We start from the raw sequence: 25,340 nt of genomic DNA, 5'->3' as shown, positions 1-25,340 counted from the left end.
CCGCTCTAAATTTTCACATTCCCGCCATCATCGGCTGCTCGTGGGACTCGAGCGCAGATAACATCATCATAGCCGGCAAAACTCACACACTGACAGTGAGCCACATTGAGAGGATATATTCATTCTCCATCGCTTTCTTTAAGGAATTACCCTCCCGCAGGTAAACGATATGCGGTTTACGCGATGAATTTGCCCGGGTTTTTATCAGAATGGTCAGTTAGCGGAGCCAAGCCTGTCACACGGCCTGGGCTGCTAATGCTAGTTAATTAGCTGCGTGTGGATATGACGCGTGTGTCATTATTTCACAGCGTACTGCACAATAAAGACCAGTTTCAGCGAAACACACGAGTGTTACTGTGTTTCAAGGCGCGAACGTGAACGCGTGAAGTGTGCGCGCTCCCTCGGGAAGCTAGTCAAGTTGGTTGATTTAAAGCGCGCGCAATGTCCTGACGTGATGCGTTTGTTTACTTTTACCTTTACTCACTGTAACTTCTGTAAACATGCGGGACCTCGGGCTCTTTATGATCAGATCTCATCAAGGAGAGCTTTAGGCACCGTTTTGACCTTTGTCAGTTAACTTTAAATGTCAGAAGTTTGCCATAGTTAAAGGATTAGTTCACTTTCAAATTAAAATTTCCTGATAATTTACTCACCTCCATGTCATCCAAGATGTTCATGTCTTTATCTCTTCAGTCGAAAAGAAATTAAGGTTTTTGATGAAAACATTCCAGGATTTTTCTCCTTATAGTGGACTTCAATGGACTCCAAACGGTTGAAGGTCAAAATTGCAGTTTCAGTGCAGCTTCAAATGGCTTTAAACGATACCAGACGAGGAATAAGGGTCTTATCTAGTGAAACGATCGGTCATTTTCTAAAACAAAAACACACAAAAACAAAAATTATATACGTTTTAACCATAAATGCTCATCTTGAACTAGCTCATGTTCATCTTGAACAACAACTTCTCTATTATGGGGCGTTCACACCAGACGCAACTTGCGTGAATAAATCACGCTATTCGCATGTAGTTGGGCACTTAAACATTTTGATTTTACTCGCTTCATTCGCACGTGAAATTCATTTCACAACAGATGTGAATTCGTGTCATGAGAGGGGCTCTCCCTCTCCTTTAAATATGTGTCCCAGATTTCCACTTCTTTCTGCACACTTCCTCTGAATAAACACAACTCGTCAGCGAGAAATAGTTGTAAAATACAGCGAATAAGATCAATTTGCCGGCTTTAGCTAGCTTGTAGTCTCAATATATATAGCTCAAATTGAGTAAAGACTTACAACTTGCCAGATTGTCCAACCTCCTCACTCACTTTCTTTCAAGCAAGATCCTTTTTATTCCTGTTTCTATAAAAGTATGAAGATGCACAGCGACGATGAATTTGTCCTCCATGTTGTTTCGGATTTCTGCCTCTGCTAGCTATGTTACGTCACTACTAGAGCAAGCTCCTGATTGGTTAACGCGGCGCGAATTTTTGCCAAAGTTCAGATTTTTTCAACTTGCGCAATTCGTGCGTTATGTGCGTCAAACGCCCGAAATGCTCGATTCGCGCGTATAGCACCGCAGGATGTCTATTCGCATCTTTGCATTGACTTAACACGTAAATCACTCGCGCTTAACTTAACTTCATTCGCGTCTGGTGTGAATGCACCATTTGAATTCCGGCAGTGTAGACGCTGCTAAATGTATTACTGCCCTCCTCAGGTCAAAGTTTGAACTAATTGTTATATACTTGCACTAGCATATTATAAATGACAGTTTAGTTCAAACTTTGACTTGAGGAGGGCAGAAATACACTTAGCAGTGTCTACACTGCCGGAATTCAAATGGAGAAGAGGGCTAGTTCAAGATGAGCATTTATGGTTAAAATGTAGAAAATGAGTGATGGTTTCTCTAGATAAGACTCTTATTCCTCGTCTGGTATCGTTTAAAGCTCTTTGAAGCTGCAATGAAACTGTAATTTTGACCTTCAACCGTTTTGGCTCCATTGAAGTCCACTATAAGGAGAATAATCCTTTTCATCAAAAACCTTAATTTCTTTTCGACTGAAGAAAGACATGAACATCTTGGATGACATGGGGGTGAGTAAATTATCAGGAAAATTTTAATTTGAAAGTGAACTAATCCTTTAAGCTCAAGGCTTTTAAAGAAACTATTACGTGATGTGACTCAGTTTTGTATCTTGGTATATCTGTAAAGATGTAGATACAAGAACTGTAACGCTTTAATGCAGATTTATTTTGTGCTGTAGTTGTCTAAAGGTATTGGTGAGTGGTTTTAAATGCCTGATGTGTTGTTATTGCAGCAGACAGATTGTTAAATGTCACTTACACTTGATAGGTTCACACGTGTGACTTTGATTCACTGTTTAATGTGTCTATATACATTGTCTCCTTTAAAACAGATGTGCAGCATGAAACATACAGGATCAAAATAGTGTTTTTCTTGCTTCGCTGCCAGTTATAGTGTGACGTTAATAAATGGATGCAATATTTACATCGTGCTTTCCACGTTGCTCATTGTCTGTGGTCTTTCGTCAGGGCTTTTGTTGAAGATCACTGGCTGCATCTGCTCGCCCAGAGCCAGAGTTTGAGCGCCTCTCGCACTCATGGCTGTCGCAGTGCCCAAGCTGACCAGCGGCGGCGCTGTCCGCATCCGCATCAGATGTGGCGAGCTGGGGACCACCAAATGGAGAGAGGGTGTCTTTGAAATCCACGAGAGAGACAACAAAATAAACCTGATAGTGAAGTTCAACAGCGGCGGTGCTCCGAGGATGTTTCAGGTGCATTTTAGACAAAATCTAAAAAAATTATGCAGACATGTGTTTTTTCAGTATGAGCCATAAAAATCTGATGCATCAAATACGATATAGTTTGATATGGAGGAAAAACGGCTACATTTTATTCAGAGCAGGGCTCCAGACTGAGACTAAATGGTCGTGACTGAATTTTGTTAGAGGTTGCACTGGTGTGACCACCACATTGCTCAACTGATAAGAGCTGCCATTTCTGTTTCATACGAGAAACGGCAAATGAAAGTGAAATAAAACAGAGCTACTCGTTTGAGGTGTGCAGCGCGGACCGTTTATCAGCACTGAGCAATAATAGACAGCGCCGATCTCGATCACGTGACACTGCTTACTACACACACGCTGTTTGAATTCAACGCAAAATTAATAACATCGCTGTGAGATCTAGTGGGAAGCATCCAAATTCAGCGCAGAATTCTCTGCTATAAACCACAGATATCAGATCAAATAGCGCTGACGTGGAAACCAGGACGAACACTGTGCCATGAACGAACAAGTTAAGGCTTCCCAGTGTACGAATCACCGTGGTTTTAATGTAGTAATTCTTACTGAAACTATGGTGTTGTGGCAGAAATACTCGAATGCTTTTACATTAATTTCAGGGTTCATGAAATTCAAGCACTTTTCAAGGACTTTTTAAACTGCTTCACACTTTTCCCAGCACTTAAAAGCTCCAAATATGATCCAATTATAATGTTGTTTTTAATGTGGTGATTTGTAAAACTAAACGTTTAAAGATGAAGGAAAACCAACACTTCAGTCAAACAAAACTTAAAAAAAACACATGAAATAACCATTAGATGGTGGCAGAGAAGCATTTATTGACTTCCTAATGTATGGAAAAGTCTCATGAAAAACAAAAACTTATTCAAATTGTGACTGAATTACACAGAAGGCAAGTAAAGCGCTCCTTTTATAATCACTGAAGCTGTCAGTCAGTTCAGTATAGTACATTTAATAAGAGTAGAATATTTAAATTTTTCCTTATACAAATGTTTTTGCACGTTACTGTTAATTTTATCTGCATCTCAATTTAAGCTCAGTGTTTTATTGTCAAATTTCCAATTAATAAACATGTAATATTAGTAACTGCACTTATTAATGCAAAACATTAGTAATATGAGGCTACGTTCACACTGCGAGCCTTAATGCTCAATTCTGATTTTTGCTCAGATCTGATTTTTTTTTTTTTTTTTTTTTTTTTTTTTTTTTTTTTGTATAGCTGTTCACATTGTTGTTTTAAATGTGGCCAGTATCAGATTTCCACTGTGAACAGATCATTGTTCTGAACTGACCTGCATGCACAAAAGAACGATACAAACAGGGTTGCCAGATTTTTACCACACAATCCACTCAATTGCTTCTCAAAACTAAAACTAGCCCAATCACGTTCCAGGGGGTATCCCGGTAGAAATCACGATCCGGGGGTTAAATTTCACGTTAGTGCAGTCGCTTCAACCCACGGAGTTTAAAAACAACCCACGGCAACAGTGGGGAAAAGACCCAATTCTGCAGGAAAATCGCGGACTTGGCAACACACGGCGTGCGCTGTCATACAGAAGTAAACACAGAGGGCGTTAAAGGATTAGTCCACTTTCAAATGAAAATTTCCTGATAATTTACTCACCCCCATGTCATCCAAGATGTTCATGTCTTTCTTTCTTCAGTTGAAAAGAAATTAAGGTTTTTGATGAAAACATTCCAGGATTTTTCTCCTTATAGTGGACTTCAATGGGCACCAAAGGGTTGAAGGTCAAAATTACAGTTTCAGTGCAGCTTCAAAGGGCTTTAAACGATACCAGACGAGGAATAAGGGTCTTATCTAGCGAAACGATCGGTCATTTTCGTAAAAAAAAAATATATATATGCGCATATGCATTATAAACGCACATGATTGGCTTGAAGCGCTTCCGACAGACTGCAGTTTCGTATTCTTCAAAAAGAAAAAGAAAAAAAAAAAAACAGTGCCACCTTCTGCAAAACTTGGTGGCACCAGTGCCACTGCTCTCAAATGTTAGTCTGGAGCCTTGCTTTAGAAATTTGGGTTAAGAAACAACTGTCAGGTTTTCCTCAGAGATATGCAGTGTAATTTTAAGACATGAGCATGAAATGTATTTTTCTGAATGCTAATTAAACTCATTTTGTATATTTTATTACAGCTGAATCACAATGTAAAGCAGGTATCATGGTATCAAATGCAAGGCCCAAACCGTGTGACTTTGACTCTGAAAGATTCAAGCGTTGTCATGATGGACAAACTGACCATGATGGTTGCAAAAAAAATGAAGGATTACCTTGAAAAAGTCAGGCTCGGTAAACCAGCAGGTATGTTTCTTTGCCCGTTACGTCTTCTAGTTGTCACACCACTATCCATTCTTTTTTTGAGCCACATTAACTCTTGTGTTTGTCGTTTTTGATCTTTAGTTTTAAAGACAAACCAGGGAAGTGCCAGTTTTGGATTAGTTCTTGGGAATCGCGCAGCACAGAACGACTCTGGCCTTTCTCCATCAGATAAACAGGTAGCGCAGCATCACAAGCTCAGAAACTCTTTACTAAATGTTGTATGACTGACCTGTTCTTTCCTTCAGACCACACCGAGACGTCCCAGTCTTGACAGCAGAGAGGACAGCACACCCCGAAAGCCTCTCGGGAGTCCCAGTCGGGTCACGTCCACACCCGGCCGCAACGGGCTTTCTGAGAACAGGTGTGCAAATTTACCCTGCCAATGCCTTTAGATTTGGGCACAGTGTCTAATAGAAAGTGTGTACTCTTCTTACTCAGTGACATGTTGTATTTCACTTGAAGTTTTGTTAATGTGAGAAGCATACTAATAGCCTTGAGCACAACTAAAAGAACCCTCGGTCCTGTAGGAGTGAGAAGAGGAAGAGGCTGATGAACTCTGATGGTGATCTGACTGAGGACTATCCCAAAGAGAACGACTCTTCCAGGTACATGTCTTCTCTTTGTGTAAACTTGAGTCATTTTGACACACTACTGTGCAGAAGTAAAGCTGGTCTTTTTAAATACTAATAGATTATGAAATCTGGTTGCATCGCACATCTGTCTTCTCAAACTTAAGCATGCACACACTATTAGTTTTGAAAATTGTAGCGCATCACACACAATATATTATTAAACGTACTATGTAAGTTTTGGCCCTCTAGCAGAAAAATTGTTTTGGTTGTGCTTCAGCTCTGTGAGACTGCGGATGAATATGGTTATTAAGACTGCCCTTGACTAAAGATTTTTCTAGTCGACTAGTAGTCTTTCATTTAACTGGTTAGTCGAGTAATCACACATTTATAATAATTAAAAATAAATCATAATAATGTGCCTTTAATCGCATATACAGCCTAGTCAGCCAGGGCTCCAGACTAACATTTGCCTCTAAGTTCTACAGAAGGTGGCACTGTTTTTATATATATATATATATATAATTTAATCACATTTCTATTGTTTTGCATTAATAAGTGCAGTTACTAAATAATATTTGTTTTATGTTTATTTGGTTATTTGTTGTATGTTTATTCATTGGAAATTTGACAGTAAATCACTGAGCTTGAATTGAGATGCAGATAAAATTAACTTATTAACAGTAGCGTACAAAAACATTTTATAGGAAAAAATATAAATATTCTACACATTAAATGTACCGTGCTAAACTGACTGACAGCTTCAGTGATTATAAAAGGAGCGCTTTACTTGCCTTCTGTGTGATTCAGTCACAATTTGAATAAGCTTTTGTTTTTCATGAGACTTTTCCATAAAATAGGGAGTCAATAAGTGCTTCTCTGCCACCATCTAGTGGTTATTTCATGTCTCTTTTCTTTTTAAAGTTTTGTTTGCCTAGAATTGTTAGTTTTTCTTCATCATCAAACTTTGTTTTACAAATCATCACTTTAAAAATAACATTAAAATTGGATAAAATTTGGAGCTTTTATTTGCTGGAAAAAGTTTGAAGCAGTTTAAATAGTAATTGAAAAGTGTTTGAATTTCACTCAAAGTTTGTATGAACCCTGAAATTAATGTAATAGCATTCGAGTATTTCTGCCACAATACAATGGTTTCAGTAAGCTGTACTACTTTAAATTCATGGTGATTTGGCGATCTGATGTTAACAATCTGTCCGTCACAGACTGTGATTTTTGCCACTTCCTGTGGATATTTTTTTTCTGTGACTAACCAACTAATACCCGTTTTGGTCGACTAAGCCTCTTCTCGTCGACAATTAGAGGGCAGCCCTAATGGTTATCCTACTGCACACAAATCATTCACTACTAGGCTTAGGAGATATAACCAGTTTAGATGGAAAGGATCTCAAGCTGACTAGCTGAAGACGTTACTGTAGCTTTACGCATTAATAGACACGGTACCTCCTTGTCTATTCAGCAACAGGAATATATTACGTTTTAAAATATATTTTCACAAGAACGTTCAAGAACGTTACTATAAATTATACTAATATTTCAGTTTTTACTATATTTTGATCAAATGCAGACTTGGTGAACATGAGCTTATTTCCAAACATTAAAAACGTTTTGTACTTAAATGAGAATAAACTTTATTTCTCTGCTGGTTTTCAGCAACAATAAGGCCATCACAGACTCCTCCAGAAAGTTTCTGCTCAGCTGCAAAGAGAAGCTCAAGCAGTCGGAGGAGAACAGAGCGTCTGGTCAGTACTACCTCCTCACGGTTTATCTACTGTAACCGCTTCTCCTCAGGTTTCTTACATGTGCTCATTGCTTTATTTCCTCAGCTCCACACACTCCTGCTCCTCTCCAGCCAACATCCTTTTATGGGAGCAGAACAGGAAGTAAAGACTACACACAAACCCATTCATTTCTGGACAGGTAAAGAGCCTGTGTGTTGTCTTCAGTTACTGAGCAGACATAGTGACCAGTGTAGTCCAGTTCACAAACAAATTGATTAAAAGAGCAAGCACATAAAGTTTTATCAGTTTGAATCCACAAGTCTTTACATTAGTTATGTGTAACTTCAACTAAGATCTGGTTTGATTTCTCAGGTTTTTGAGACTTTTGCTCTGTTTCCACCTGGTATTAAGTAAAAACCAGAAGTGGACGACACTAAATACAGGTGTAAACGGGGTGTAAAATGTTTTCAGCTTGTCCACTTTCAAAATGCATTTGACCAGATCGCTTTCATAGTGTAAACGCTCGTGTGGTCGAGTGCATTCAAACTTTCACTAAAGACGTCTACTCTCCACCTACCAACCTAATGCGTAAACATGCATTAGGTTGGTAGGAGAACAGAGCGTCTGGTCAGTACTACTGCCCGCTCTAGCCAGACAGGATTTAAACTTTGTTGGCTGAAGACCCTAGTTTGGTTTGAAGACAAAAAACATACCAAGCACAATGTTCTCTCACCATTCCTGATTTCTAACACACACTCACAGCATTCGGCTGGTCTTGCGGCTGTCAGAGAGATCTGACCTTATGCTCCCTAAATCTTAATTTTCAGGCCCAGCAGTACAGGCCAGTGTCCGTCTGCCAAAAGAAGCCTAATGTTACCCAATCACTCAACTCCCTTTAAAAAGGTACGCCCAACTTTGGACTACGGTGGCTGGAACAAACCAAGACCATCTGCACTGGCCCAGCCTCAACCTCCACTGCAAGGGTGAGTGTTCGTGACTCGCTATCAGAGGGCTCTGTCAAACAGTTGATTTACCCCTCCCCCAAATTCTGCTTTCCCCACAAATTCCATGTTTTCAGTTTTAATTTTTCTGGATCGCAGGGCTCCAGACAGCACCTAAAATGGTTCGATTTGCAACCAAAAATATGATTTAAAAACTTGCTTGTAATGCCTTTTTACTTGCGTGTTCTGTGAAGAGTAGCTTATCACATCGTTTGTGTTGACGTCATAAAATGAAGTTTTAGTAGGGGGAAAAAAAAGTTTCTAGCACCAAAATGCACACAGGGGAAGTGAGAATCAGCCTTCTGCGTCAGAAAGACATGCCAAAACAAAAAAATCTCAGACTTCTTCAAACAGTCCACATCTGTCGAACACCAGTACTGACGGCACACCTGCTAATAAGAAAGCAGGTCAAGTCAAAAGTTGACATGGCTATTGTTTGATTCTCCTTTAGATTCTCTAATCTTGGGAACACGTGTTATATGAATGCCATACTGCAGTCACTCTTCAGCCTGCCCTCGTTCTCAAACGACCTGTTGAAGCAGGGCATCCAGTGGAAGAGGGTCCCCGTCAACGCCCTTCTGAAGTACGCTTATGCTGGGGTGTTTTTCCCTTTACACAATCCTAAAAATTCACAAAAAATGGAAAAACGTTTATACACTGTCTAACAAGCATATTGATGTTTTGCTCTTGTTTCCATATGAAGGCGTTTTGCTCATCTGCTGGCTAAGAAAGACGTTTCTCCTCCAGAAGTGAAGAAAGATCTTCTGCGGCGAGTGAAGAACGCCATTTCCTCAACAGCTGAGCGTTTCTCTGGTTACATGCAGAATGTAAGACTCATCACATTTCTAGTTCAGGCCTGTTCACACCAAGGACGATAATTACAATTGTAATGTTTCTAATTGTGAGAGTTAAAACAGTCCATAACCTATCTATAACATTAATGACCTAAAGGAATAATATTCAGTGTTTCCCTCAGTTTTTTTTTTTTTTTTTTTTTTTGGGAGACTTCATTTTTTTTGTAAAATTAACAGCTCCAACCCATGTTAAGTGCACAAATTGAAAGGGAAAAAAAAGCTAATTGACTAGTACCTGAACTTTAAAGTGGTCTCAACCCTCTTTTTGTTGACGTTTTTGTTGTTGCTGTGATACAGCATCTCAATCTACATTACATTCACACTGGTGTTTTAGAAAGCCAAACAATTAGAATATAATAATTTTATATTATTGTTTCTATGATTGTAATAGCCATATATTGTGAAACAAATGCAGTCTAAAATAAATGAAAATGAATATTTTATAAGTATTTACTTTACACTACAGTAGGAAAATTACAATACATTTGTCCTGATTTCTTCACTTGCAAGAGATAAACCTCAGAGATTTTATTTTGGTGGAAAACTACTGTTTCTGTGACAAGGTTTACAATCGCTTATCGTTACAAATCTAGTGAAATGCTGTAATCATCTTCCCACAAAATGTTTGAAAATAATGCATAATTGGTGGCCGCTACATTCCCAAATGCACAGTAAACTCTCAGCACATGCAGAGATGGAGTTTATTCACTGTGAACTGAGCAGTGGAAAACACTGGATCATGAGCTGATTACATGAGTAAAGTGCCCACTTTGCTTTGAAACGAGCAGCACAATCAGACTACACTTATTTAATTAAATTTTAGTCTTTTGTGATTTGATAAGGGCACAAAGCCATATTGTGCATTCGATTTTAGTGCGTTTGAGAGATACTTTGCCTAAGCAATGATGCAAAACAACGTTAGAGACCTTTTATGTTATGAGAAGTTTTAAAATATTTTCTGTACATTATGAAACTGTGGTGGCACAGATTAGACTGTGGCTAGAGTCTAATTAATCAGTGGGGAAACACTGGTATTGTTGAAGTCACTTTGATAAGTTTTTCCAGCTGATGAACCATAAAAACATTGACAGACAATCAGTATCCATCCGACATTAAAGAGCTTAAGCATTTAAAGTGGCAGATGATGAAACTGCAGCGTTCTTACACTAAACAAAACATTATCGTCAGTTGGTGTGGATGGCGATATAGTTACTGTTCTTGGTGTGAGCCGTGCACATAATGAATAATGTTCTTGCTGTTTTTGCCCAGGATGCCCATGAGTTCCTGAGTCAGTGTCTGGACCAGCTGAAGGAGGATGTGGAGAAGATCAACAAAAGCTGGAAGAACGAGCCCTCGGCCTGGGACGAGCCACAGAGTGCGCGGTTAGCTGAGGAAGTGGACACCTCACGCATCTACACCTGCCCTGTAACCGTCAACATGGAGTTTGAAGTGCAGCACACCATAACATGTAAAAGGTGAGTTGGCAGCATTTAATAAATCAATCAGCCATGTGTTGTCTGATTTTTAATCATACTGACTCAGTCCTCTCTTCCTCTGGCGAGCAGCTGTGGAGAGGTGGTGACGAAGCGTGAGCAGTTCAATGATCTGTCCATCGACCTTCCTCGCAGGAAGAAAACACTCCCTATGAGATCCATACAGGATTCTCTGGACCTCTTTTTCAGGGTGAGCCACTACATCTTACCAGATGTGTCGGATGTGAACAATCAAAACATTAAAGGACTGTTTGCACAAGACTGACAAATAAGTTTTGTGCTTTTGGTCACATGCCCAGAGGTGCTGCTGTTACATAAAACTGACTTTGTCGCTCACGAACAGATTGTTTTAGTAATGCCGGGTTCAGACTATACTATATTTTTGTGTTACGATAGTCACTGTCAGATTATGTGATTTTGACTCCTAAATTCTTGTCGTCTTATGGACAAGAAATATGTCAGACTACACGTTGCTTCCCTAATAACTGTCGCTTGCCATCTTTAACGACGCGTGTGATCGAGAAGGCGGAACTGGCGACTGAATTCCAGAATCAAGAGCATAAACAATAGGGCTGGGTATTGACACAAATTTCACAAATTGATTTTGATTCAATATCGATTATTTTGGATATATATCAGGCACAGTACATGGCAGATATTCTCAAGGAAAAAAAACTCAACTAATGTTGCAAATTATACATGGGAGTCAGTTGGTAATACATTACTATAATATTGAAGGTTAAAATTAACTGATTTGTATACAAGCACTTAAATTACAAAAGTTTTTATTATAATAAAGTTATAATACTGACTTTACAGTCACAATTATATCTTTACTCTAATTCGTCTTTAGAAATATAAACATTTAAATGGTGGCTGTTATAAAAACATTGCAGATTTATTCAAACATGCATTGAATATTGAAGAACACAAAATTATAATGAATATGTAATATGGTGCATATATTTAGCAATCTCCTCTCTAGAGTTTCTTTTTCTAGCTGACTAACGAGTTTGAATAGTCACTGAATATGTTTGTTCTGGGGTAAATGTGACAATGTTTACAAGCTGTTTTATTGACGCCTTTCAGCGGTTGAAACACTAAGCGATTACATGAGACAGGATATGGGCCCAGTTCCACAGACAGCTTTTATAAACGTGCCTCATAAAGAAACGTTGGTGTGCATCTTGAGACAAAACAATGGCACTGACATATTTTAAGTGCAAGTTGCTTTCAGTTAAAACCACGCAAATATGAGCTTTAGTCTGGGACTTGCTTAAAGGGATACTTCAAGATTTAGCATTAAGCTTTGTATTAGTAGAATAACACTAGTATTTTCGAATTACCGTGCTTTCCCCCTTCATATCAGCCCGAAATGAGAGATTTATGCATTTTTATTCTGTAAAAAAGCCTCCGATGACGCAAAAATCGTAATTTTGCGTCATCGGAGGCTTTTTTGGCCAGAGTCTTAAAACTACAAGTAATAGCAGGTAGTTCTGCATTTTTTCACCACGCCCATACATATGCGCGTTTGAGGTTACTCACGGACATAGATCAAAGATTTTATCAAAAGTGGGTGTCAATTATATTTTTAAGCTTACAGTAATTAACATTATTTTGTTATAGTCTGCACTACATCAGTGGTTCATCTCGCAAATGTATCGGTCTCTGCAGTCATCTCAACCAATACAGCAACAGGCTTTTGTGGTAACGTTAGCATAAATAGATAAATAGACTAACTCAGTTTTACAGAACAGTGGCTTTACTTTGATAACAGTCAACTTATATGCAACTTTTATGTAATTGTCTATCTAACATTACTTTGCTAAGTTTGCGGTTTTACTGCTACCTACAACACTACATATAGGCTACTGTGTTATCAGTCTAGTATCAGCGAGTCTTACCTCTAGGCGAATACGCTTAGTACCAGATGCCCAGGCTGTTCGTCCTCTGGGAAAGTGAATATCGATGGTATCGCGGTGTCCTTCAGAATGGTTCTCTTCATTGCAAGGATATTTGGTTCGTTCGGTTTTGGGTGTACATCCAGGTACAAAGCAATTTAGCACCATTTCGCTGTAAATGTATGAACTAACTCACGATTTATGGAATTAATATGTAACAAAGCAAGCCTAGTTGTTTGAATTTTCCTGGTAATGCCGCCTGTAACCGATAGGCGTGGTTTGGGCGTGGCCTCGCAAGGGCAGCAAAACAAGTGCATTCTGGGAGTTGTTGTCTTTCATCCACATTAGTCAAAAATACATTTTCTGCCTTTTCTCAGTCTAGAAAGCTCCAAATTCAAAAATAATTTCACATTTCTACTACATAAATGACCAATTTTAAATACACATTCATCTTTCCAGGGGTGAAGTACCCCTTTAAGCCTTGTCTGTGGAAATCAGGGGATGGATTTCGGTACGTTGTACTGTATCTTTTAACATACCTTCAGATGTTCATTCATGTTATTTTGTGTTGTAACTGGTATTAAAGCGGAGTAGATGATCAGTTTATTGTCGCTTCTCTTGAACTGAGACGCTACAGCGATCTGTCATGCCACACTAAACGGCGCCAAAATGGTATTTATTTTTGAATTTTGTAATGAAATGGACAGAATTTGAAATCTGAGACTTTGTTTCATATCAGAAGTAACAAAGCACAAAGCTTATTGCGATTTATTTGATGGGAGACACGCTACAATGTTCCGTTCATTCATCAAATGAAAACAGGATAGACTAATCGATTCTTGGGATTTAAGAATCGATATTGGTTTGTAAAAATGAGAATAGAGTATAATTGGGAAATCATTTTTTGCCCAGCCCTAGTAAACAAACAATGACTACCGAAGCGGCATTTTAGTACTCACCGGGTTGCCTCCAACATCTGTCTTTTTCCACTCTGTCATGCCAGTCCCTTCTCCATTTTTATTCTATTCTTTTATTCTTTTTATTCTTTTTATTGATGGTGAGTTCTGTTTCTCAATATGGTGCAATTTTCATGACCTGCTGACTTTGTGTTTGTAGATGGAAGAGATTGAGTATTCCTGTGAAAAATGCAGTGGAAAAGCAGCAACCGTCTCTCACAAATTTAGCCGGCTTCCCAGGTTGGTATTAACGCACTCTTTAGCTTTGAGCTGTGTTCGACTGAAAACAAACATCTGAATGACTGTCTCTCTGCAGGGTGCTCATTCTTCACCTCAAACGCTACAGCTACAACACTCAGCTGTCTTTAAACAGCAAGCTGGGCCAACAAGTCCTGATCCCCAAGTATCTGACGCTGCTGTCCCACTGCACAGAGGTCACGCGCCCCCCTCTCAGCCTCGGCTGGAGCGCACAGACGGCCCTGTAAGCCTCGCTCTCTTATTGTCATTTTAGTGTAGCGCTCTTCACTCCTGCTAACGGCTCGTCTCGTTTCAGCTCCAGGACTCTGAAGACGTCGCAGTCCGTCAACTCTTCGACACTACGGTGAGAACGCCCCTCTGATGATGTGTATGCCAAGATTATATTTAGTCTTGATGTGTTCACACTCATGTGCTTTAAACGGGTGGTTCACAGGAAAGGTTCTCAAAAGCCAGAGAGCTCGGGCAGTGTGTTGTGCGACTCTGATAGCGAGGAGGAGCTCGTCAGAAAAGTTGCTCGCAGACATCATTCAGAAGATGACAGGACAGAAGAGGTGAGAGGAACTGGTGGTTCTTAATGAAGTGCTCTAATCAGTCCACATGGCGTTTGTGAATCAAATTAAAAGCTCTACATTTATGCAACAAAATACAATCCTCTAAGCTGTCATGTCACGAGCTGTATAGATGATGTAATGTGTAAAACAGACATGCTAGAATTTAAAACTGTCCTACATTTGGCAAATTATAGATTAAGACCTGCTTCATATTTTTGTGAAAATTTTTGTGTGCAGGGCTCGAAAAATAAGGACTGCCCGATGGTAGAGCTGCACGATTCTGGTGAAATTGAGAATCACGATTTTTTTTTTTTTTTGTTTCGAACAGACATCATAATTCTCCCACAATTCTGAAGAGACCGCTAAATAAAATAACATGTAATTTATTGGAGGTTCTGACAAGATGTTAATTGCTGCAGTCTATTTAAAATGTTTAATTAATCAAAATGTTATTTTTTAAAAACTGTTTGAACAAATGATTCAATGACTCTCATAAAGACTTCACATGTTTCGTTACTGGATAAATCAGCATTTTTGAATGAATCTCTTAAAATTAATGTTTCTATGACATGTTTTTTTACCGTCACTTATCGCCACCTACTGGTGTAACGATGTAAGCGATATAATCGTTATTTGAAGCATCAAGTTACTTTCAAAAGGTGATTTGCTTTATTTTGATCACTTCCGTAGACATCAGTGTTTATATCCCAACTATAAACTTTTGTCTGCGATACGAATATTTGTACCACAGAAATATTTGAAAATTTGAACCATGTGTAGGGCTGCCCCCTAATAGTCGACTAATCATTAGTCGACGAGAAGAGGCTTAGTCAATCAAAATTGGTATTAGTCGAAGAAAAACAAACTCCACAGGAAGTGTAGAAATCACGCAGTCTGTGATGGACAGATCGTTAATAGCCAAACATCCGCCTATCATTATATCAACACACATGGCTTATCACTTGAAACAGTAGTAGCAACTATACAAGTCCATTCGCTCTGTTAACCTAGATAAATGTGCGCTATTATTAGGCTCATATACAAGTGTTTGTGTGAAGAGCGCTTACTGCATGACATGGAGGCGCTGGTGTGATCACTTGCATTTAACTTAAAAAGAAATCATTTTTGGTCATAAAGATAAGAATAATGCAACATTTGAAACTGTAAATGGTTTGCTTTTATTTCTGTAAACTCACAATATCAACAAAACGTTGTGCTTTTGTAAAATAATGAAAACAAACAGGATGAGCTTTCTGCCGTCTTGGTCTCAAGTGAACTTGAGCGTGTCATAAAAATGAACCAAAACTCACCATATACTTGCCTCACTGACATGAGAAATATATTTATGGAAAACTTGAAATGTCTACTTATAAATGAACCAATCTAAAACACATATTCTCAGATTATGTAATCCGTATGAAATGTGGCGTGTCCACAACTGCGGAGATGACGAGTCAGCGTAGTTGACTTCATCATTGCAGCCGAAAACACACAACATTAGTTTATCAAAAAATTATTAAAATGTTCAGACAGTCTCCTTCTGTTTTTTTTTTTTTTTTTTTCATGCCACATTCATAATCATGTTTGCTGGTGTGCTGCTGCAAGCTTTATGCATGCTCTTGAGCGCTTACGACCCAGTCTGTTGCGATAGGTCTATTCTGTTCTGATTGGTCAGTCTGTTGTGGTTGGTCGACCGCTTACAGCGGTTGTGGGAAGTGAAGCAGCCAATTACAAAGGAAAATTCTTACTGGCCCCAAACTTTTGAACAGGAGTGCATGTATTTAAATATTCGTCAAAATGAATCGGACCAACTTGCTCTCCTCATCTAACCTCCTTTTCCCCCTCAGGTGCAGCACAATGAACACTCCGAGTTTAACGCCATCAATGATGATGAGATGCTGGCAGCTGTGCTGGAGATGAGTCGACACGACACCAGTCTGTCCGGATGCCCTGATGACGAGCCGACCAGCAGCCCTGACACGGGGTTCGGAGATGCTGACGGACAGGACCTGACTCATCATTTGGACCTGCTGGATGGAGATAAACAGCCTGCAGGTACGCAACTCTAAACTAATACACGTTAACTAGATTTAATGCCAGTAGACCTCATGACGACATGCAGTATTGTGTGTATTCTCAGCTTTGAAAACGAGCTGTGTTTGTTTGGTTTGTGTAGATGCTCTGGAGTCTTTAGATCTGACCATGGATGAGAACAAGGAGAACCAGACGCCTGAAGGAGTGCAGGGAGAGCTGGACTGGGTGCAGCAGTACAGTCTAGAGCAGGAGCGAGAGGAGCAGGAGCTGCAGCAGGCCCTCGCACAGAGCCTGCAGGAACACGTAAGGCCCACGATACACCTCTCTACACTACTCACTACTCTCAGGGAAAAGAACCCTGTTATTTATATATATCTTAAGACTGGGGGAAACATTACAAGTATTCACATTTCGCGCTGGTGGGTCATAACCAGGTTGTAAGTACTGCTTCAAAATGCCAAAAGAAACAATGGGAACCAGAGACAAAATGGAGAGTAGGCAATTTATTGAAAACTGCATTTAGACTCAAACAGGCTGTTCATCAGCTGATCGAAAGTTTAAGACCATACCCCCCCCCCCCCCCCAAAAAAAAACCCAACTAAGTGTCAAAAAAGGGCTCAGTAGTGAGTAGCCCCACCTTTCCCACCAGCCTCACTTCAAACACTCGTTTCGGCATGCTTGATGCTGGTGGGAACGTTGCTCCATGTGGTGAAGATGACTTCACAAAGGGCATCCACGGTCTGGAACTGACGTCCATTTTTGTAAACTTCCCTGCCATCCATCCCCAAACATTCTCAGTGGGATTTAGATGCCCGCTGCAACATGTCCACATAGCTAGCCGCTGTTTGACGCCCCTGCACAACCTGAAGCTCCATTTTTCCCATTGAAGGAAAAAGCAGCCCAGATCATGGAGCCTCCTCCACAGTGCGGCCTAGAAAACCTCTCCAGTGGGATCTCCTTGTCATGCCAGTAAGGTTGAAAGCAATCAGGATCGTCCAGGTTAATTTTTTTTTTTTTCTTTTTTTTTTTTTTCTCAACAGAGAATAAAACTTTCTTTCACCTTTCAGTGTCCCATGTTTGGTGCTCCCTTGCAAATTCCAATTGGGCAAGTTTGTGGCATGGGAGGAGACGTGGCCTTTGAAGACATTTTTTGCCACGTTCAAAGACAAAAAGCCTTATTGCCTTTGTCATCAGGAGATCATGACAGTGTGTGCAGATTTGAGCTTTTTAAGGCTATGGTCTTAAACTTTTGATCAGCTGATGAACAGCCTGTTTGAGTTTAAATTTTTTTTTTTTTTTTTTTCTTTTCTCTCTTGCTCTGGTTTCTTCTTTTCGCATTTTGAAGCAGTACTTAAAACCTGGTTATGATCCAGCAGCGCAAGGAGAAATGTCTTAAAGTGGACCTATTATGCAAAATTCACTTTTATAAGGTGTTGTGAACATGTATGTAAACAACCAGCCTTGAATGGTACAAAAAACAAACAAAAAAACACCCACTTCTTTTATAATCCCCATAAATCATAAACATCCTCTCCAAACAAATGGTTCCAGAAGCCCCACCCATGACTGCTGACGGAATCTGCCCTATTAGCATAGCTCCTCCCCTGAATGAGCTGTACACAGTCGGCCATGTTTATCTCGCCGCCAGAACATCATTTAGCAGCAGCATTCAAGTGGGAAATGTATTCTCATTAAAGCTACTAAAGTTATTCAATCTAGAGCAGTTTTTCTTTTGTTGTTTGATTCATAATTACAGCATATACAGCAGTAGGTACTGAATATTCTGCTGCTGTCACTTTAATACACAGATCTAATATACACATGCGATTTCTTTCCTTGCCATTTATGTTCACAGACATAGCTGACTGGTTATGTAAACTTTGCGTGTTTTTGACAACCTTGTGTGTGTTTGACTGTTTAAAGGTCCTGTTTTTCGTGTTTTTTTTTGAAGCTTTGATTGTGTTTATAGTGTGCAATATAACATGTGTTCATGTCTCGCGTGTAAAAAAACACAGTATTTTTCACACAATTTACTTATCTGTATACCGCTGTTTCCACTGTCATAAAAACGGGCTGATGACTTCCTTGTTCTATGAAGTCCCTTCTTCAGAAATACGTAACGAGTTCTGATTGTGCCAGCGGTTCCTGTGTTGTGATTCGACAGCAGCTTAGCGAACCTTGCCCGGAAAGGTCACGCCTCTTACCATAACGTGGAGATGCACGCGCTCAGTGTTATTGTAAACATGTCTTTAATTTTACCCTATCAATTTGAGCCGGAATCAGACCCGGTGATTGGACTGCGGGATGAAAATAACAGCGTTTCGACGACATGGCGAGAAACACACTCTACAAACGCAACTCTTGTGTATTCCTGTGGGCGGAGGTTAGTCAAAAAACTGTTTTAGTGACGTTATTAAAGAAGGAAGTAGAGGGATGTAGTCCAAACTGGCCGTTCGATGTAGGCGACTTCTGTTAAATAAAATATATCGCTTGGCATTGAACTTTGAGCTTTAAAATTTTACAGATTTTATTTATACTCTAACAACAACATTACACACTAACTAAAGTTTAAAACATGGGATCACGAAGAACGGGACCTTTAAGTGCAATAACACACGAAAGAGAACTTAGTTTAATACTACTGGGGATAAACAGTTTAGGACCCTTGAAACCAGATATGTTGAATAAAGACCCGGAGTCAAAGTTTTAAAAAAAATGTAATAAATTGAAGAAAAATTTACTGAAGAATAGTTTGCAGTTTCATCAGCAGAAGCCAGCTTCAAGTCTCACAAGGAGTTCATAGGCCGCTCTGCGTACATTCACATTTCCATAACAATTATACTCTAACAGAGTCAACTAAATATGTCATTACTTCAGGTTGAATGATTCTGATTGGCTAAGAAAAAAAGACATGTAATCTTCCACACATGGACAGATAGTCAGAAGCATATCTCCCTTCATCACGATGTTAACGAGGGGACCCTGGATTAAGGTACTGGATGTTATTTTGGGGTCATGGCATGGCGCCTGCTGGTCTCAAGCAGAGAACCAGTTGTCCAGTACAAAGGGACACTTAGCGCACATACACGGATACACATGATTCACCGCTTCTTCAAGGCTGAAGTTGATCTGAGCTCTGCTCTGAGCAGGAAACTTTCCCAAAACATACTGATAACATGTTCTTATCTCTCAGTGAGAGGTACAGACAATATCCAAAATTATTTTCTAGTGTTTGAAAAGGAAAATAAATGCTTTAACATATGTTGAAGAAGTCATTCAAATAATTTAACAAAGATAAATGTTGATTAATAACTTAAAAGATATATATTGAAGCGGCAGTGGATTCCAGAATCCACCCCTTCAATACTCACGGGACGCGCCAACCTTCTACCCGTGAAAGTGCACTGGAACGGCAGTCAAACCCATGACTTCCCACCTGTGAACTCGTACTAGATCGATGTACTCCCAGTTCCACGCTCTGACGTCACATAGCCTGTGAAACAACAATGGCAGCCTCTATGGATGCAGTATTTACACAAGTGCACGATAAAATAACGTAAAATAAAAGGTACAGCTTCTCTTGCCTTATGTGCCGGTTTTCCTCCTCCGTTTCCCTCAAATAAGCAAGGAGTAAGCACCTTTGTGAGCAGAAGCCCCGTACAGTCAGCTATGCTGGTTTGCTTACACTCAGGCAGTTTGGCGTGACTTGCCTGGAACGCTACCGAGTCGTGGTTTGAAGTCGTGACTTGCGGGCTCAAAAACCTGCCTGGAACGCAGCATTAAATTACATCTTGTGAAAAGGGGCATAATAGGTCGGCTTAAAATAATTAATACTTGTTTAATGGATTATTTTAATTTTTTTCTAGATATGTTTACTAGCGGTTTAATTCATAAAACTTAATTACAATTAACAATGAATTAAAATTGATCAAACTAAATCCATGAAATGATCCAATGATGAAAAAGTTTCCGTCTGACGGAACCCTTTAATGTTCCATATAGAACCTTTTCATCTAAGAGTGCTACATTCTCTATATGTTTGTGTTGTGGATTGTGCTTTGAATTTTACAGTTCTTGATCTTGTGAATTTTAAACCTGGTCTTTGTTTTTGTCAGTGTAAAGTCTAAATTCTCCCTCCAATTACATTTGTGTCTTCAGCATGTTTGTAGAATATGCTGATAAACTGAATCACAACCGAACTTTAGAGGTAATTATGCATTACATCATTTAATGAAGAATCAAAATTTCGTTTTGCTTAAAGCAAAAAGTGCCCCTATTATGCTATTTTAAAGGCTGGTAATTTTGTTTCAGAGTCTCCCACAACAGGTTTACATGCATCCAAGATCAAAAGCACTTTAATTTCCTCAATAATCATTGCAGCATCAGCTCTTTTCATCTGCTCTGATTGGTCAGATGGCCCAGTCTGTTGTGATTGGTTGACCACTTACAGTTTTATACTCTGATACAACTACAGTGTTTGAGGGTCAAAGTTCACCAGCAGCCAATGAAGACCATTGACATTATGCAAATTATGTACAAACCTGCGTATGTTCAGCAGGAAGTGAAACTGAATTACTGACGACTCGTTTCAGCAGTTCAGAATCGATTCTTTCATTTAGAGAGACAAAAACCTCAATTTATCAGCACTTTGAACTACATTCACAAACACTAGAGGAAAAAGAATATCTGAAAAAGCATAATAGGGGCACTTTAATGAAAAATGTTTTGCTTTCCTCTATTTTGATTTGTGGGTTAAGTGGCACAGACATATTTAGTTGTAGTTTTTCAGCACAATCTTCTTGTCAGCCGTATCTTTCCAGTGTTGCTCATCTGTGACGTCAGCACAGCTTAACACATCGTGACAATGATTGTTGTACAATGAGAGAATATTATCTGTTAATTGTGCAGGAGGCGAGAGAGATGCGAGAAGATGATGATCTGAAGAGAGCCACCGAGCTCAGCCTGCAAGGTCAGTATGACGTGATCGAGTCACATGATCTTTGAGTGAGTGATTTGTGTTAACGTGTGTGTGTTTCTGTCATTGTAGAGTTCAATAACTCTCTGCCCGAGCTGCTGTGCTCTGATGACGACTCTGGCAATGAAGATGGTCTGGATATGGAGTACAGTGAGGCTGAAGCTGAAGAGCTCAAGAAGAACGCTGAGGTGCGTCTCAAACCCTCTGTGTGCTTTAAGAAGTTTTCATGGTGTAGTTTTAATGACTGTGATGGTTTGTTCTGTAGACTGGAGAGCTTCCCAACTCTTTCAGACTCATCAGTGTGGTCAGTCACATCGGCAGCAGCTCTTCATCGGGTATTGGCTGATTTTACCTTCATGTTCTCGTTGTTGCGCTGCAGAAAAAGTGCAGTATGTTTGACTGGCTGCTGTTTGTGTTTCCGCCTGTAGGGCATTACATAAGTGATGTGTACGACATGAAGAAACAGTCGTGGCTCACGTACAACGATCTGGACGTCTCGCGCACACAGGAGTCCACCGTTCAGAGGGATCGTGACCGGAGCGGATACATCTTTTTCTACATGCACAAGTCAGTCTCTGCTTCAGTGACGCACACCATCGTTTGAGCCTGTCTAACCGTACATACGCACAAATCTGGGCCATATCTGTGTACGAATGTTGGAGGCGGGACTAATTAGCATATTCATATATCCGCGTATAATAAATGTATTAAGGTTGTAGAGTAACATTCAAGCTATTTTAAGGGAAGAAGACATTTTTTCACAGGAAAAAACTTTTAAATGTGTAATTTTGGTAAGCTACAATAGTATATCAATCATAACACATTTAAGGCCACCAAAAATACATGATTAAGATTAAATTTAATACACATTATTGTTAACAAGCTAAACCATAGAAAACCATTTCATTAGTTGGCTTATATGAGGCACACAGAACCAGCCGAAAATGTAACATTACGACGAGGTTAAGAACACAAGAACACGTTTGTGTGCGTATTAGTGTTGTCACGATACCAAAATTTTGACTTCGATACGATACCCAACTTAAATATCACGATACCGATACTTAAACGATACTATGGCAAAAACCTAAAACAGCAGGAAACAGCAGTGTGCAGGCTGATAATTCTGGATTTGAGCTTCATAACCGTGAAGTTAGAGTTAGATTTAATATATATATATATATATATATATATATATATATATATATATATATATATATATATATATATATATATATATATATATATATATATATATATATTATTATTTTATTTTATTTTTTATTTTTTATATTATATTCATGCTCAATAAAATTGTAAATTATTTGCTGTTACGCTTTTTTTTTCTTTTTTTTATACATTTAGGTGTTTTTGACAGTAAGATGATTGTAAAAATTATATTACTGTAAATAATTAAAGCAATGTTATTAAAGCATAAATTGGTTTAAAATAACTGTATATACCCTTCACATATTTATAGATTTTTAAATTTTATTTTTGCAACCAGATATCACTTATTAAACTAAGACTCAATAATACACCTCTTTTCGGAGATCTGCTTGCACGAGTAAAATAAATAAAAAACACTAATGTTTGAGAGCATAAACATAATGCTGGTATCACACTAACCTGCCGCTCTTTAAATTCTTTGTACAAATCGGGATGTTTGACGGCAAGATGCTTTTGACTCCCTTCGCTTTATTTAGTAAATTCTATTATTTATGATGATTATAAATGATGATTATTAGATGTTATTTAGTAACATCTTTTGCAGACTGGCTTTGTGGTGTCCGTGGGCTTGCCCTGGCTGTCGGCAATGTAAGCAAATTAATGCCGCATTTCGCTTCGTGCATCTGCTTTCTCAACAATTTGTGGACGGTCTGCAAGAGCACCTGTATTTGCAACCATACCTCTCGTTTCATCACCATAAAAGCCGTAGAGCAAGTTGAGAGGAATAAACACGTACTCAATGTGCCTTAGAAGCATCGCACTGCACGCACACTGCCCCCTGCTGTCGCACTTTAGGAAATACAGCTGGCACTCAAAGTACCGGTACTAATAAAATGAAGAACCGGACCATTTTTAAAAGCAGGGTATCGCGATACCTTTCTAGTACCAGTATATCGTGCAACACTAGTGCGTATGCATGTTGGGAATAGTATTGGGAATCGAAAATGATTTCAATTCTGGAATCAAATACTTAAGGTCAGGAATCTGATACTTGTTACAAAATTAATCTCGATTCCTCTCATCGGTTCCTATGTGTGCATTTTAATGTGATTTTTTTTTTTTTTTAAACCATTCAAGCGCAAGAAGACCTGTGCACTGTTTTCTGTGCTGCACACACATTCAAAGCACACTCACAGAAAACCGCCTCTCATACTGAACCGAGTTCTCTTCCGCATCTTGTTGCACTTGAACGGACAAATACACACGTCAAAATATTCTCGTCAGTTATGTCTCAAGTGAACATAAACACGTGCATCAGTATGTTGGATCCGTGCAGCTCTTTTTCCTGTGCCAGTGTGTTGTGAGGATGCTGGCGTATGTGTCTGATGAGGTGTGTTTGTGTTCAGAGACGTGTTTGAGGAGCTGTCCGAGCTGGAGAAGGCAGGAGGGAACGGTGAGGCCGGACGCACGGTGCTGCAGCCGCTATAAACGCTTCAACCTCCCATCATCCACGTGGATCCTTCTGCCTACGATCGCTGAGCTGAGCCGAGGGTAAAGCTACACCCTTCATCAGAGCTACTGAAGACCGTCCACACACACACAAACCCCTTCTTAGGGCACTTCTCTCTTTCCCATTTCTCCCTGTGAACTACTGTAGACTTGCAGTTAGATGGGTAAACGTTCTAGAAACTCGTATAGGTGCGAAATGTTTATGGGGAACAGCAAAGAAAAATAAATATAGAATAAATATAGAAAGCATTTTGAGTTTCACAAAAGGTGTAGCTTCAACATCAAAGAAGTTGCCTCTTAATTTTCTTTTTCTTTTGTTTGCCTTTAATATGAGAAGTCCCTTTGGTAAACTTTTATGCATTAAATATTTGAAATCAGCTTGTTTCTCTATGAAATCTTTTGTTTCCCTTCTTCTTTCCCCTCTGCAAATTTTAGATTTCCTTCCTGATCTATTGCATACAAAACTTTATTCTTGTATATGTTTGGGTGGAATATTGAATACGGGGTGTCTGTTTCTCGTTTGATATGCAGCTGAAAATGTGGTGCAATATTTGCTTTTGCCAGTTGGCTTTTATATGACCTACAGCGATGAGAGAGACTTGGAATAGAAGCGGTTTATATATTCGAGGCTTTACTGATGACTGTTCGTTGTTTTATTCTTCTTTTATAAATGTTAATCTAACAAGCTCAGTGGTATTGATGTAGCTTGTCTTTTTTTAAAGATCGCCTCTCCGACACCTACAGACCTAGTGAAGCCTTTAGTTTTCCTTCTGTATAGAGCTTTACGTTGTGACGTTGCACAGCCGTCGTGTTGAATGTGTGTCTTCAGAAAGAAGAAACGTTCATACGCCTTTACTGGATATAGAAAGCATCCAATGTGACTGTGCTTCATATGAAGTCAGCTGATGTTATTTATTTTAGGATGTTTGTAAGTCACTGTCTGATTTATGCTGTACTGTCAATCTTGTTTTCATGTCTTCGGTAACCACTTTATTCATGTCTTCTGTTCTGGTCGTCTGAGTAGGTTCATGGAAGAGGGGCTGGTTTGGAGATTGTGTTTCTCAAACAGTGCTATAAGCTCTACTTGATTGCTTAGTATTCAGTCTTTGACTTCCTTAAACACATTTTAAAATAAAAATTATTTAGAAAAAAAAAAAAAGCCCCA

The 25,340-nt window shown here is 39.2% G+C and overlaps 1 protein-coding gene across 1 annotated transcript; it reads left to right on the top strand.

The window, feature by feature from the left end:
* The first annotated feature begins 8 nt into the window (after window positions 1-8).
* On the top strand, window positions 9-25,334 carry usp37 (ubiquitin specific peptidase 37). The gene is made up of 24 exons (XM_048192875.1): window positions 9-160; window positions 2,554-2,795; window positions 4,982-5,147; window positions 5,247-5,341; window positions 5,411-5,526; window positions 5,693-5,770; window positions 7,406-7,494; window positions 7,579-7,672; window positions 8,301-8,456; window positions 8,926-9,057; window positions 9,178-9,301; window positions 10,598-10,803; window positions 10,894-11,011; window positions 13,839-13,918; window positions 13,995-14,159; window positions 14,232-14,279; window positions 14,370-14,487; window positions 16,335-16,542; window positions 16,664-16,824; window positions 21,430-21,490; window positions 21,569-21,684; window positions 21,762-21,831; window positions 21,925-22,063; window positions 24,073-25,334. The coding sequence occupies exons 2-24, from the start codon at window positions 2,622-2,624 to the stop codon at window positions 24,152-24,154; spliced, it is 2,796 nt and encodes a 931-aa protein (XP_048048832.1). The 5' UTR covers window positions 9-160; window positions 2,554-2,621; the 3' UTR covers window positions 24,155-25,334.
* The last annotated feature ends 6 nt before the right edge of the window (window positions 25,335-25,340 follow it).

Source organism: Megalobrama amblycephala, linkage group LG6, assembly GCF_018812025.1.
Source record: "Megalobrama amblycephala isolate DHTTF-2021 linkage group LG6, ASM1881202v1, whole genome shotgun sequence".
Taxonomy (NCBI): Eukaryota; Metazoa; Chordata; class Actinopteri; order Cypriniformes; family Xenocyprididae; genus Megalobrama; species Megalobrama amblycephala.
The sequence above is the reverse complement of the archived record's forward strand: the minus strand, read 5'-3'. Positions and strand labels throughout refer to the sequence as shown.

Bases quoted from the DNA above. Each gene is read 5' to 3' on its own strand.
- usp37 (XM_048192875.1), top strand. From the start codon at position 2,622: ATGGCTGTCGCAGTGCCCAAGCTGACCAGCGGCGGCGCTGTCCGCATC. The intron at 5,342-5,410 runs GTAGCGCAGCAT...TCTTTCCTTCAG, and splicing joins TTTCTCCATCAGATAAACAG to ACCACACCGAGACGTCCCAG. The intron at 16,825-21,429 runs GTAAGGCCCACG...TTAATTGTGCAG, and splicing joins CACAGAGCCTGCAGGAACAC to GAGGCGAGAGAGATGCGAGA.